The sequence below is a fragment of the Lytechinus pictus genome, chromosome 3 (assembly GCF_037042905.1).
Source record: "Lytechinus pictus isolate F3 Inbred chromosome 3, Lp3.0, whole genome shotgun sequence".
Classification (NCBI taxonomy): Eukaryota; Metazoa; Echinodermata; class Echinoidea; order Temnopleuroida; family Toxopneustidae; genus Lytechinus; species Lytechinus pictus.
In genome coordinates, this window is record NC_087247.1 from 38,648,351 (window position 1) to 38,664,567 (window position 16,217).

A 16,217-nucleotide genomic window follows, 5' to 3' on the forward strand; every position below is an offset into this window, starting at 1 on the left:
TTTTGTTGAATCTATATCTCGTTCTTTATTAAAAACGTCCATTAAACTCAATTTTTTTCAGATCGAAATATCAAAATTTTCAGCTCGCGCTTCGCGCTCGCATCTATTGCTTTTTAGATACCCATCTTAATCATTGGTACCAAAAATTCTTAGAATATCAAGCTTTCAGGTCTGAATATAAAGAAATTTCAGCTCGCGCTTCGCGCTCGCATTAATTTGTCGGTGAGATATGTGCCTCTATCTCATGAGTCACATATATATATATATATATATGAACGTCTCTAAACTCAGTTGGAACTAAGTACAATGCATTACCATTTTGCCTCATTAATATCATCTATGTCCAACACGCGGATCGCAATATCGTTATATATATATATATATATATATATATGTATATATATATATGTATATATATATATATATATATATATATATATATATATATATATATAGGCATATGTGTGTGTGTGAGTTTGTTTGTTTTGTGTGATCGAGCGCCTTTCGAAATTTGATTCATGATTTTGCCCCCCAATCTGAAAAATGGATCGACGCCCCTGGTCATGAATATTCATTAGGTGGGCTGATGATGTCACATCCCCACTTGTTCTTTTGTATTTTATTATATGAAATTAGGTTTATTCAATTTTTTTCCTCCAAGAACTAGAACAATTGGATTGACAACTGATTTAGTGCATTAGATATTTATTGCTGCAACTTATTTCATTATAAGGAAGACATTATTCACACAAGTATAAAATAATGAAAAAATTTTGATTTTATGTAATAACATAAGAAAACAGAAAGTGGAGATGTGACATCATCAGCTCACCTATAATGAATATTCATGACGACTGTTTTCACAACATATTGCTAAACTTTAAACTTCAATAACTTTATTATTTGTGATCCGCTTTTGATGAAATTTTCGGCATTTTGCTCAGTGAATTCTACTCTATCTATTAAGATATAAATATTTTCAGCCCGGACCATCCCTTTAAGCCGTTGGTCCCCTGGTTGCTTGCTCACAGGCATTCGTGCTTTCTTATATAGCAGTCAGGTAAAAAACCTCGGTATAACCGAAACCTCCTTGGTATAACGGTATAACATGATAAAACGGAAAATTTCGTCCCACTTAATTTGCACAGATGGCGCTGGCTTACCAGTGGGAAAATTTCTAAAAAGTTGCGAGCGACTGTAAATGTTGGCCTTTTTTAAATGAAACCCTCATTCTGATAGAGTTTGCTCGTGAGATTTTGATTTTGACATTATGTTCAACGGATATTATCATCAAAATACTAGTATAATTTTTTTTAATCATTGGAAGTATAAAATTGCTGTCCTGCCGAGTTCCTACGGGAGTTACCATAAACAGAATTACTACCAAGGACGGGACCAAGGATTTAAAATAAATCTGGGGCCGATTGCACGAAAGGGTCTTTCCAAGGACCGTCTTTCGTGTCGCCCATCTTTTATGATGCGCTATAAGCGGGGTGTTCCTGAAATTTATGATAAACAAATAAAATTCGTAAGCTTGCTTTTAAATCAAATTTTATACAATTTCATGAGCTATACATCATTTTATAAACAAATATTTTGTTATTTTAACGGACGAATAAAATATGTTTGCAGATAATTTATTTGAAATGCGTTTCACATGGCGCATCATAAAAAATGGGCGACACGAAAGACGGTCCTTGCAAAGACCCTTTCGTGCAATCGGCCCCTGGAGTTCGGCTAGGCAGCGCTGCGCGCGCGCTGATGCCGTGGACCTGATCGATCTGAGAGGACGCTGTTTATTTATACAACTGAACGAAAGGAAATGTGTCGGAAAGGACCGAAATCTTCGTCAAATCTCGGACTGGTTATCGTAAATAGACAGAAAAAGGATTCAAAGGTAGGCTAGCCTAAGTGTCTCTATGATGAATCAAAATTTTATTCATTATTGATTGAAATTATGGAATAGAGTTGATCCAATTTCCTAAGTTCTGTGCCCCACATATTTGTTTTTATGTTTGTATTTACTATATCCTACCTAACGTTGGGCATGTTAGGCCTACGGCTACGCCCATTTTGTAATTGTATGAACACGAATATGTATTATGAATGGCAGTGAAATTCGACACCCTTAATTATTATAGCACTCTCAAGAACAGTAAAAAAAATGATAGAAAAATCTTAAATGTAAGAACCGGAAGTCTCTCTCAACAATCTTATTAATGATTAATATTATTTTTGGTGGGGGCACTCCTAGTCCTAGTACCAATGTCAATGAGGTCCAAACATTAACATGTATGGACCTCATAGGCGACAATGCGTTAAAAACAGGTTAGAACTTCTAAACGTACTGTTTCCTGCACCCAAGTATGATATTACTCCCAAAATATGAGTTTTGTCCTCGTTTGTTTATCATTTATTAAAAGATTGCCCATTAAATATATTCCTATTCCTAATTTGAATTTAATAAAATAAAGGGAAACTTACATTTGAGTCATTTTTCGATCTTTTTTTGGCAGTCAGTCCGGTCACCGTCGAGTGCGATCAAAGCGGTATGAAGCTGATTTTCAGATCACGTGAAACGTGTGGTCATCACCTGATCAATCGACTATCCTTTTTTAAAGACCGCAATAATTATAAATTTTATTATAAAATATATATAGAATGAATAATTGCATGATATTATATATATTTCTACAATTAAAAATATTTTGTGATGTGAATTTAATATTTGACGTAAAAATCGCTATTTAACAAAATATTTATTAAAAATAAAAAATCAAACAAAATAAAAACGCCTTGGACACAGTGCAAAAAACCTAACAATTTGGCCGCGTTCTTAACAACTATCGTAAGGGGCGCTCTATTTATAAATAAAGTTGCATATGTAGCTGTCTACCGCGACAGGAACAGCCGCAGAATTGAAGCCAGAAGCGTGGGAAATTGCCAGAAAATTCAAGAAAAGAACCGGTGAGTACCGATTTAACAGTACTAATTTATTAAGTAACATTTATTGAATCATTACAAGATTTATTTTTTAGTAAAACAAAGCTTAGTTCTAAGCTAGGGCGGCCCAAATGCGCGTGAGTGGAGTCCCAGTTTATTAGCACGGGTAAGTATTGGGGTGTCGCCTAGAGTGGGTGGGGGTGCATCACTCGCACGTATTGCGAGGTTAGTATTAGTATACTAACACGTATTGCGAGGTTAGTATTAGTATACTACTGGGGGTGCATAGCCAGGCGGCTTCTAGAGAGTAAAAATCATTTACTAACGTAAGGTTACTCTCATACGAAGCCAGGCCTTCTATCTCATAGACCCACACAAAGGAAGCCAAAACCTGAAACTTTCACCCCCGAGATTTCTACTTTCCTTCTAAAAGATCCAGCTCTAATTCTAAATCATGTACATGGGATTAAACTTCATTTTCAACATTTCTACGCTCTTGTTGTTATTTTTAAAACAAGAATTCATCAAAAAAATGAAAAAATATTGTGAAAAGACGGAAGAGGCTTGCCCGATGTTTACGCCGCCATCTTGTTTCTTATTGTACTTCCCCATCGTTACGGACGCTCGAGCGTAGAAATGTTGGAAATGAAGTTTTATCCCATGTACATGATTTAGATCTTTTAGAAGGAAAGTAGAAATCTCGGGGGTGAAAGTTAGTAAATTATTTTTACTCTCTAGAAGCCGCCTGACTAGGGGTGCATAGAACTCTTCACTTTCTTTGCCACTTTGGACATCTTTGGCTCTGCCAATTAATTGATGAATAGGAAATTTTACCTTGATGTTTGGCATTATGCACTCACACTAGTACGAGGTTAGTATGCTATACTAGCCTCATACACCGAACCGCGTTTGGCCCCGGATTTCTAATTAGTCGGCAAACATCACTTCATTGCAGAAGTAATATTTGCCGAAACTCATTCTCGCGACTCACTAGCCTGGAGGCTTCTGGAGAGTAAAAGTCATTTACTGACGTAAGCTTACTCTTCATGAAGCCTGTGACTCTATGGCCATTGCAGTACATGCACCATAGTTTTTCCCACGGTGAAACTACCTAAATCAAACATTTTAGTTTACTTAGGGTTTTGAGCCCAAACTTATGTAAATGGGCTAAAACAATATTTACCCCCCGAATCCACTACTTATTCAATAAATAGGAACAAATTAGAAAAATAATTAAGAGCGCAAGCGTTTACTTACTCAGTCTGTTATTTTCGCCATCTTGCCGTCTTTGTTATCAAAGCCTACATGTAGATACAAGACGCGTATAGGGGGCGACAGTATCATGAGCAGTGCCAACTTAGATTTAAAAAAATACTTGGATCGGTCGATGAATATCATAAAGATTGATTTATGATATTAGGGAGAGCGAGGGGGAATTACGGGACTGTGGAGACAAGAAACAAAGAATGAGAGACGGCGGAGAAAAAGAAGTCAAGGGGAGGAGGGTTTAAAGGTTTAGGTCAGAGACGTAATTAAGATGAGAGAGAGGGGGGAGAGAGGTCAAAACAATGACATCAGAAAAGTTACGAGACGTCTTGAGGTCAACAAACTTTGAACCTTCGACGAACACATTGATGTGAACTGTAACAGAGTGAGTGTGTGGCTAAACTTGTGTCAGGGAAATTTAAGCTGATCTTTTTTACTGTTTCACCAGGGAATTATGTACTAAGTGATTACTTGTGAGTGCTGTGGCTTCTTGCACAAATACAGAACTGCAAGTATGGGTATGAAAGTGGAATTTTAGTGATTAAAACTTGTGTAGAACTTAGAATTAATGTGAGGCTGTGAGCTTGTTCACTTGTTTACAACTCCCACGCAAGTCTTATGCAGATGCTACCGTGTACACGGTCATGGAATTCAGTACATGTGCACTGACTTGACTGTGCGTGTACACGTGTACCCAAAACGGGCCTAACACTATTAATCTTTTATGGGCGAGTGTTGGTCCTGAAAAGGATCACCCAAGCTCGACATTTCTGTGTTCTAGTTCTTAGCAATACTGCTGAACACTGCTAAATAAAAATAATGCAGGTTAATTGTAAAATAAATTATTCAAATAAAGTTGCACCATTTCCCCCAACAAGTCACAGCTTAGCAAGTCAATGCTTTTAAACATTCAAAGAGCTCCAACCATGGCTCAAATACCAAAGGATGTTTGAACAAATAAAATAGAAATTGAGTTTTCTTTATCAAATGATTATCAGTCCATGGCTTGAAAATTGAGAATGTTTCTCTTTGGAGAATGTGAGTGTCTGAGTCATGGAATTCTTCCAAAGAAACTGATCTTCATATCATGTTTACAGTTTTGAATAGGAATACCAAATTTGCAGTATAGGCTGTAGCAAGACAGTTCCTCAACTTGACCGAACCAGTCAGTAGGAGCTACATTGTAAATATCCTACAGCAGAGGATGCAGAAAACAGCATCTTCATCATGACTTACATATTCTATATAGATTCTATTTTAGAATCTAGTTCATCTATTTTTTTCTTTTAGTAATGAAACTTTCTTCGAGTGAAATTAGTTATTGCAGTTTAGATATCACGTGTGAGAGACTAAGGTAAAAATTTTGATTAAATATACATGTACATGTATGTGGATTTTGTACAGTGGTGCTTGAAAGGCTGACTACTCTGGCAGCTCTTTTCAACCTTATTGAGGTCCCAATGCCCCCAAGAGTACCCTAGAGAGACTAGAGCTGCATCTTAAAAGAACTTTTCCTTGGCAGTGTTGTGTCCAAGGCTGGCTTATCCAAGGCCAAGGCTGGATTGCTCAAGAACAAGGCCAAAGCCGGAAGGGTCGAGTCCAGACCAAGGCCGAATATTCCAATACAAGGCAGGAGAGCCAGAAAAGGCCAGCCATGGCAGCACGTTATGATATTCTATGGGGCAAAGGCCAAATATTTCATCAGAACCCTAAATACCTGTTATTTCTTTGCCTAGTGCTGCTCTTTGCTTTGATGAAGAATGTAATATTTTTTCACACGTCCATTAAAACATACATGCTCATGTACATATACATTTCATTACACACACCCATTCATACATGTACATAACTACTTACCCACTGACCATAGAATTAACCCTTTGAGGACGACTAGATTTTTTTTTTACATGTACTTTGCCTCAAGTTTGCAGATTGTTTTGAAATCAAATTGTCTGGGAATCTACAGACAATATGATTTCAAAACAATCCAAAAGCCTGATGCATAGCGAAATTTTTCACTCTAGTTTGATGAAAGGTGTAAGGGTCATCACTTTGAAAAATTGCTCCATGTAGCTATAGAATATGACATTTTCTTTTTCTATTACTGCAATTTGCAGGTAGTGTGGAGATTTATCATTATCGAGACATTTAAGCATTTTAAACTATGGGTGAGCTGTCCATGTCAATATCATAAATGGATCAGCAAAGCATCTGTCCTTGAACTGCAAAATTTCTTAAGTATTCTCAACAGTGAAAACTGAGCTGAGATATGTAGAAAGCACAGAGAGAGTACCAGTTGAAAGTCTTTTTGATCACTTTTGTACAGTATTTATGTAGGTTTCTTCTGTAATAATCATACATTTACTTATCATTTATGTCTTTTTTTTACTTTTTGTTATGCAGATGTGATTCATCATCCAAGTATGAAAGGATAGAAGGCCATTCTTGGACAAGTATCATCAGACTTCTCCACCTGCCAGTGTATAATCTGCTTGCATTCTAATGACGTCAGTGAAGTATTTCATAAGCCACTGTTTAGCCCTCCCCTTTCAAGCAATGAAGTCCCTGAATGATAGATGCAAGCTACAGATCATCGCCATCTTAGATGGCATAGTACTGTTTGCTGCTGTATGTGTGGGTCTGTACACCTGTTGGCAGCTGACCGGTGATTCAACCATCATCCTCTTAACTGGATTTGGTCTGCTCATTTTTGCTTTCTCTGCTATTCTTTACTACTACTTTGATCTAGTCGACTACACCCTTAGCTTCACTCACCTTTGGTATGGCTGCCTTCTCGGAATCATCTCCTTCATGGATGTCGGGCTCAACGAGGCTGCCCCTATCACCAAAGCCACAAATGGACTTCTCGTGAGCAGTCTTGCTGTCAGGATGGTCTGGTCTTTCTCAGAGAGAGTTTGTGGCCAGACTAGCTACACATCTCGTCTTCTCACCACAGTAGAGAAATATGAATGTATTGGCTTTGGTATCGCATGTATGATGAAATCAACCTACATGGTCAGCCTCTGGTTACTGGTTATTGCATTTTCATTCACCATTGCATCTCTACGCCTGAAAGTTGCTTGTGCAATCCCGATTCTTGTACTGTTTGTAACCCTGTCGGCAACTTTCTTCTTCCGTGCCATTGAGGTCCCAATAAATCCATTTGCTCTTAGTTGCTTTGCGGGTAGACTGCTCGTCGATCCTGCGCTGGACCTATACTTTTGTGGATTATCAGTCCTAGAGAGGTGGAACTGTCTCATTAATCGTAGTCACCTTATTCACAGACTAGTCCTGCTTCTTGCCATAGCTTTTGAAGTCCTTTTCTTGTTGCTGGCAGGAGAAGCTACACTGACTCATGAAGAATGGTACTTTGCCATCCCTGCCTATGCTGTTTTTGGCATCTTATGGATCAGTCTTCATATCGTCTTCATGATCACAGCTTGGGGCTTCATTGGCAAACTGAGAGAATGCAACCGTGCTTACCACGCTGTCAGCGATGAAACAAATAAGAGTTTGAGTGTAATCATGGCCTCCAAAGGATTACGCTTCTTTACAACTATATCACGGCGACTGGTGGCTTCGGCTCTTCTAAGCACCCTGTTCTTGGGTGCAGTGATGTGGCAGAACCATAATGCAGCCTTTATGGCTGGCTGGCTCATTGTGCTGTCTCTTGAGGGCATGCTGCATGGACTTCTTTATGAGCTGGCAGGAGCGTTAGGGGGAACGTGCACAGCATATGCTGTTGTTGGCCCGTCCTCATTCTGCAGGTAATTTAAAGTAATTGTTAGTTCTTACTTAGTAACAGCCAATACTCTACTTAAGATGAACATGCAATTATGTGATCTTAGCCAATTAACTTTACTTGTAACACTAATGGCCACTTTGCTGCTCACATGTTTATTGTTAGTGATTTGCATTACCAGTTACATGCATCACATGTTATAGTCATGCATGGTGCGTGAGAGGAACATGCCATCAATGTTATTCCATGTTAAGATTGTCATTCAATAAGATCAGTAAATGTAGACCAATGCTTTTGAGAGAAAACTGTTCATTTAGCATGATTACTAGTAACCAATTTAACATTATGCTTGTAAACTGTATGAGTAATGTGCACCAATCAGAAATGCATTAATGCCTAAATGACATTTTTATCCTCAGAGCTGACGGATCTGCAGTCCCCCTACCCATGACAGCAGCTGAAGAAAACAGCAACCGCTCAATGGGTCTCCTCAACACCATCCAACGCTTCTTCCTCTACCACATGATAGACATATACAGCTGTGACTTCTCCACCAGTGGTCTCTCCATGGAATCCCTCCACACCAAGCTCAGAAGTTTTTTTTCTCGATGTACGGACGATGGGCCAAGGTTTGACACCTACTTACTGTACTACAGTGGACATGTTCATGCTAATGGTGATTGGGCTTTGGCTGGTGAGTTTAATGAAAAACCTGATGAAAGCTATCAGCAAAAGTGTGCAAATGTTGTGGTTATTAATCCTTTTGATGGCATGTAAGAACAGGGTCAGTGAATAAACCTGTATTTTGCTTTACTACACTTTAACACTTTAATAATTTGCAGCTATTTTTTATGGATAGGACCCTAGACAAAATACTGTGAAATGACTTTAATATTATGGTGAAGAAATTCATATCCTGATCATACATGTATATGCCATCTCACAAATATTGCACCTTTCATGGAGAGAAAATGTATTATGTTTGTTTGATTTCTTTTGTTACAAAGATGAAGGGTGTTCTATTTTTGGTAGATAATGCACATTTGTTAGTGTAGATTACGGTATTCTGACTGATCCCTCCTGTTCATATAAGCATCTGTCAAAATTGTGCAATATGTGCATCAGCAATGTCTCTGTTATATTGCAGGAATGGGAAGACCAGTTTCATACTTGGCCTAGGGATTCAGAGTGTATATTGTGCTACTGGTGACATACATTTGTATTTGTCTATTTATACACATTTACGATGGTTTGTTAACCCCATTTCAAACCAATAAAATTTGAATAGAAGGATCATAATTAAAGCCTTTGCAGTGAAATTATGATCTTGCCAATCAACATGCACTTACAGCTGTCATATTTTAAGAATGATTTAATGTTTTGTATCACCTTGAATTCAATCTTCCATGTGCAGACAATGGTGTGCTGAAATTTGATCAGCTGTTGGAACTGTGGTCATCCTTGGACCAGCAATCCGGATCAAGATTAATTCTTGTCATGGACACACGCAGCGGAGGTGAATGGCCAAAGCGAATCCAGGGTGACGGGGACAACTTCATGGCAATCCAAGCATCCATTTTGAAAAAGTCTACAGACCCTGAGACGGGAGTCACTACATCTGTTGGGGATTTTACTAAAGAATGGGTGGACTTCAACTGCACTAAAGAAACGGATATTTCATGGCATGAGCAGGGTCGGCGCACTAAGGCTGTCTATGCCGTCTCTGGTCGATGGAGTGAGTTTATGTTTCATCAACCAACAGAGAATGATATGGAAAGCCACTGGCAGAGTAACTTTCCACGTACCACCCACCCACTTATCAAGCTTCTGCAGATACCTAGTGCATTTGATTGCTTATCTTTGTGCTCTGGTTGTCTCTATTGTATTAGACGCTGGAAACTCAAGTGGCTGCCGCCAAAGATTATCAACACGGGGCACGGTTTCAAGTTGGTGCAATCTTGAATTGGATTGGCCACATCTAGAGGATTGGTTATAGATTTATTCACTTGTTCATTTTGTACAGAAATTATTTATTATTTTTCCCATACTCCCATCAGATCTCATTCCAATTCTAACTTGCTTCTGCGATCAAACCAAATGGATGGATACATAAACAATAGACTCTAACTAGTTGTGAATGCCAATATACATTTGTACATTCTAAATTGACCTTCACAATTACCCTTCATTTACAATGTTTTTGATACTCCTCAAAATGGAAACCCGAAATCCTGTGTGTGAAATTATGTTCTGCATTATGCTGTGTATATATAAAGATGCTGTGAAAAATTGTGAACAGAGAAATACATCAGTGGTTTACAGATTTTCTTCATACAGGAATGCTCCTGCATACATGAGTTTCATCCCCAAAGAATGTCTTACTTTCATTGTTTTAAGTCTTTATTATCGAAACACTGGTGGAAAAGGCCATACTTTGAAGAAGTTGAAATAATTGAATTTCTTGAAAGAAGTTACTTGAACATAGGATATTCATAAACCATAACTTCATGAGAGGTAATGTGAATACTTAGTTTGTGCATATAAATTTTTGAACCTCATATGCCCTACTAATAGCTTTGTTCTATTGCATTGTTTCCAAAATGCATTTTAATTTATGCACCTTGTGGTGAGCAGTATGTCTGTGTTGATATATCTAAAGCTCCATACATATTTTAATGTAAATGGGCATTTTAAACTTTTAAATCTGTCTTATATAAGATTGCTCACCTGAAACTATATCAGCATTGTAGTTGCTTGTATGAAATTGTCTCATCAATTGATTTGAACACTTGAAAGGAATTCAATATAGAAAACTGTATGAAGCTGCCAAGGAGGGCACGGAAGTTTAAGGTACATGCACCTATATGAAATTGAATGAGATGGACATTTAGTGCTACACAAAAAGTACCTGTATGAAATTGACAGGGGAGCATGTACCATTAAGCATTTTACACAGGGGTAACCTTCATAAATTTGATGGGGTGGAGGTGGGGGCATAATGCACAAAAGATACTGGTATAAATTGGAAATTGGACAATTACTGTTGTACATGTGGATCCAGATATGACTTTACCATGAGGACATATCGAGTGCTATACAATATACTTTACCTACATGATAATGACAGATATGGGGTATTGGGTACTACATGAACATACCTGTCTGAAATTTATAGGAATGATTTGGAATAGTCATGAAGGGTATAATTTCTCTTACATCCAGAAATGCTTATGAAATTTGAGAAGTGAAATTATTCCCTGTCGTGTTATTGTTACTGATTAAACAAACTGGGAGTGATTTGTAAAGATTACAAGATCATGACATCAGTTACATGTACTTAAGTGTCTTTTTAGTGAATTGCATATATGCCCAAGTATGTGATCTTGCTGATAACTTTATAGAGTCGATGTGTAAGCATAATTCCTACCATGTGTCAAAGAGAAATATAGATTTTTGTAGTTCTGTCCATTTGGTATCAGCAATGACGACTATTATGTTCTGAAAATTTCATTCATGCTGACGGTGCATTGATGTCTGCATAGTGTGCTAAACATTAGATACATATTAGTGACATATGAATAAAGTAAATATATGCATTTAAAAACTTTTTTTTAGTATTCATTGCCATGTGGTTCTTGAGATAATACTGTATGGCTAAAAAAGATCCCACTCTTTATTTGGGTTGAACTTTTTTAGGTGGGAGTTGTCAGGTATATTAAAATTCCTACTGGAATAAAAAAAATAATTGATAGAAATTATCATGTTCTTATTGCTAATGTAGTTTTTTGATGAATTTAAATGAAATTGTGTATGCTATCACCAAAAGATGAAAGTGTTAATTGTGCGCTCGATTTGAAAACAAAATTATATTAAAGAGGCTTCTGTTATACATGTATGTATAACTTTTTATACATAGAATGCAAATGAGCATGGTTGATATGCATGTACATCTGTCTTTGATGGCTTATGATACTTTACATTCATGTATTCATTTTATATTTTTTGTACTAAATTATTCCTTCTTAGCAAAGATATTGCAGGAACATCTCATTTGTTTCTAATGCAATTTTTTTCTCAAAAGTGTTTTATATGCCAACAGCAGGTATATTTGGCAAGATCCGTTTGTGAGTCAGCAAAATGTTTCACCAGAGGCTTGTTTCCGAAAGATTCATAACTATGGTAACTTTTCTGTTATAGTAACTACCATGGTAACCTTGATTGTGAATGGCTGCTGAGCCATGCTCCCATGGTTGTTAATGATAAATAAGGTGCAATTGTTGTAACTGTTGATGAACAGGCCCCTAGCCTGCATTTGGCTTTTCTTTTTAAATATGCAAGGTTGAAGGATTAGTTACAAGGTATAGCATGCATGGGTGAAGTTGTTTGTTTGTTGTGTGGTATCTTTTTTCTTCCATATTAAAAGGACTAGAAAAAAGAGTAAACAGCCAAGACTGACAACCAATGATTTCACAGATATATGACTGTGTTTTGATTTTTTCATTCGTGTATCAATAATAATAATAATAACTAGATTTTAATTCGTCATGCGGACGAATTAGGTGGTCTGTCATGATTTTTCATTCATTGTCGGCTAATGTTGTATAAAATGAATCCCGGGAATGAATCATTCAGATATGATTGATAATCTTGATCATAGACATCAAAGGAATAAATTTTGACCATTGCTGAATGTGATTATAAATATAGTGATGACAATCGTGATGATTATAATGATGGTGGTGATAATGCAATATGTTAAATACGAAATAAAGTTAGGAGCACGTAAAATGCCGGCTTAAAAACTCTCCAAAAATCTCAGACGATTTTAACCGTAATTGGCTTTCCAAAATTGCGCAATGAAAGGCGCCTTAATTTTCACAGCAGCTAATTTTTAATCGACAGTTTGATGTTTTTTATGCAAAATCTTGTAAAAATTCTTTGTACTTTTAGCATTTTTTTTTAAATTTCACCCACTGACATTTCACAATGTCAGTGGGTATTAATTTCACAGAATACTTGAAAATTCATAGGTGATACTTTTTAAAAGCTAAAATATCTTAAATATTTTTGTTCAAATTTTCTGCTACATTTCAATAGATTTTAATGAGAAGTTTCATAATGCTATAATTTCACAGCATTCACATCAAAATTCATCAGTGATGTATTTGATAAAAGAACCAGATTTTTTTGTAAATCTTTGCCAAATTTCTGAAAATTTTTAAACATTTCAAATAATATTTTCCGTCAAAAATTTTCAATATCCATTTAATTGTGTATGACTTTGACATTTACTTGAAAATTATTTCTTGATGATTTTTACTGAAAAAAGTCAGGTAAAAGATTCAAATACTGGCAATTTTCCCGCAAAATTTCGGGAACATGTGTAATTAACTAAATTGCACAATTTTTTTCATTTCACAGAAGGTACCTGAAAATTTGTTATATGTTATATTAAGTAAAAATGAACAAACGGAAAAAATCCAGGAATTTCCGCAAAATGTCCGGAATGAAAATTTTCAACCCAATAGCGTTTAAATATTGCAGCGTTTACTAAAAAATACATAAATGATGTTTTACAATGTTAAAATTGCCCCTTAAAAAATTCCGGCAAAATTACAAAAATTGTCCTACATAAAAAAATGCAAGGCAAGTGGGCTTGAAATTTTCAGGAAGACTGTACAATTGGTTAATAAAACATTTCTCCAAAGAATTTCGCAAAAATTACGTCCAGAAAAAAATTGCCAAAAATTAAACACATCATAACACATTGATGCTGTGGTCAAAAGTCAAAATTATTCACACGTTATTTGTAGAGAATTATCTTCACTACATGATATCAAAATTTGAGAGAAAACTGACCAGTAATAAAGAAGATACAGTCAAGTACGTTGACGTATGTTGCGAAAATATGTAATTTTCACTGATAACTTAATATTAACGTAATTACGAAATCTACAAATGAGATATTGATTATATCAAAGAGTGAGAAAAAATTTGGGGTCAACGGACTCCCTGAAGAGCTACAGTGAATTTTATATAGGCATATTTTAGCCCATTTACGCGCGCGTAATGCAAATTTGAATGGACGCGCATTCCCGTATTATTGGTCGTAAGAGGCTGAATGAGGTATCAAATTAATCAGAAGATAATGGACAATGGAAAGACATGAAAGAAATGATGACTCGAAGATGCATAACGATGGTAGGTGCAAGAACGCGCACGCATACCTGTGCGCGCGCAAATTCTTGACATGCTCAAAATGACCAGAAACGTACCCAAACTTGACCACGGTCGATTTGGGGAAATTTAAAATTTTGACGCGCGCATACGTGCGCGTCGTGACCTTTGCATGACCTCTGATGATATGTCCTGATGACCTGTCACCTGAACTTGATATGATGCAAATATGGATGATTTTTGATGATTAGTTGCGATGATATGATCAATCATTTAATTTTACAAAATGGCGCCTAGATGACGTCATCATGATTTGATAACCTTGAAAAGCTTCCATTCCCATGTCCATAATGATGCCCATACATGACATGAAAATCAAGGAAATTGACAGGCCCGATTTTGAGATAGAGGTGGACAAAGATTTGGCAATAAAAATAAATAAAGTAAAATCTGACGAATATAATAGGTGATCTGTCATATTCATGACAGACCACCTAAAAAGGACCAAAAAAAAAAAAAAAAAAAAAAAAGGGGGTCCAGCGAGGTTTGAACCACCGAACCCTGGTATACCAGTCAGGTGTGTTATCCAGTCGGCCACAGTGTGTTCGACAAGCACAGAGAGCAAAATAGGAAACATATTGTCAACTTGACATTGAATGTACATTCTTGCAATTCCAAATTGGCATGATGACAAAACTCTACAAATTCTAGTTTTGAGAATAGTACAAGCTTTAAAATGAAACAGTGGAGATATTGTCTAAAGGATACATTCTAAGCTAAAACATATTGAAAATTTGGCGAGAACAGACCAAGATTTACGGAATTAAAATCAATTTAAATGACTGTGGTGACATCATGAAACAGAAAACACTTGTTCTTAGTTCCGACGCCATTTTGATGACGTCACGATGTAATTAAGAGTCAAATGTGGCATGAAATCATATCTCCTATTCATACTCTATTCGAATATGAAAAGAAAAATTGGGGTCAACGGACTCCCTGAAGAGCTACAGTGAATTTTATATAGGCATATTTTAGCCCATTTACGCGCGCGTAATGCAAATTTGAATGGACGCGCATTCCCGTATTATTGGTCGTAAGAGGCTGAATGAGGTATCAAATTAATCAGAAGATAATGGACAATGGAAAGACATGAAAGAAATGATGACTCGAAGATGCATAACGATGGTAGGTGCAAGAACGCGCACGCATACCTGTGCGCGCGCAAATTCTTGACATGCTCAAAATGACCAGAAACGTACCCAAACTTGACCACGGTCGATTTGGGGAAATTTAAAATTTTGACGCGCGCATACGTGCGCGTCGTGACCTTTGCATGACCTCTGATGATATGTCCTGATGACCTGTCACCTGAACTTGATATGATGCAAATATGGATGATTTTTGATGATTATAGTTGCGATGATATGATCAATCATTTAATTTTACAAAATGGCGCCTAGATGACGTCATCATGATTTGATAACCTTGAAAAGCTTCCATTCCCATGTCCATAATGATGCCCATACATGACATGAAAATCAAGGAAATTGACAGGCCCGATTTTGAGATAGAGGTGGACAAAGATTTGGCAATAAAAATAAATAAAGTAAAATCTGACGAATATAATAGGTGATCTGTCATATTCATGACAGACCACCTAAAAAGGACCAAAAAAAAAAAAAAAAAAAAAAAGGGGGTCCAGCGAGGTTTGAACCACCGAACCCTGGTATACCAGTCAGGTGTGTTATCCAGTCGGCCACAGTGTGTTCGACAAGCACAGAGAGCAAAATAGGAAACATATTGTCAACTTGACATTGAATGTACATTCTTGCAATTCCAAATTGGCATGATGACAAAACTCTACAAATTCTAGTTTTGAGAATAGTACAAGCTTTAAAATGAAACAGTGGAGATATTGTCTAAAGGATACATTCTAAGCTAAAACATATTGAAAATTTGGCGAGAACAGACCAAGATTTACGGAATTAAAATCAATTTAAATGACTGTGGTGACATCATGAAACAGAAAACACTTGTTCTTAGTTCCGACGCCATTTTGATGACGTCACGATGTAATTAAGAGTCA

At 36.6% G+C, this 16,217-nt stretch overlaps 1 protein-coding gene across 2 annotated transcripts; it reads left to right on the forward strand.

Annotated features, from left to right (window-relative positions):
• Window positions 1-1,760: 1,760 nt before the first annotated feature.
• LOC129257291 (transmembrane protein 168-like) lies at window positions 1,761-11,696 on the forward strand. 2 transcript variants are annotated; one of them, XR_010293073.1, is made up of 5 exons: window positions 1,761-1,897; window positions 6,613-7,976; window positions 8,371-8,645; window positions 9,366-11,544; window positions 11,648-11,696. XR_010293073.1 is itself a non-coding variant. In XM_054895579.2 (4 exons), exons 2-4 carry the CDS (start codon window positions 6,712-6,714, stop codon window positions 9,911-9,913), a joined length of 2,088 nt encoding a protein of 695 aa, XP_054751554.2. In that variant the 5' UTR covers window positions 1,761-1,897; window positions 6,613-6,711; the 3' UTR covers window positions 9,914-11,696. The 2 variants fall into 2 exon arrangements, 1 of the variants encoding a protein (XP_054751554.2); XM_054895579.2 differs by having other exon boundaries at window positions 9,366-11,696.
• The last annotated feature ends 4,521 nt before the right edge of the window (window positions 11,697-16,217 follow it).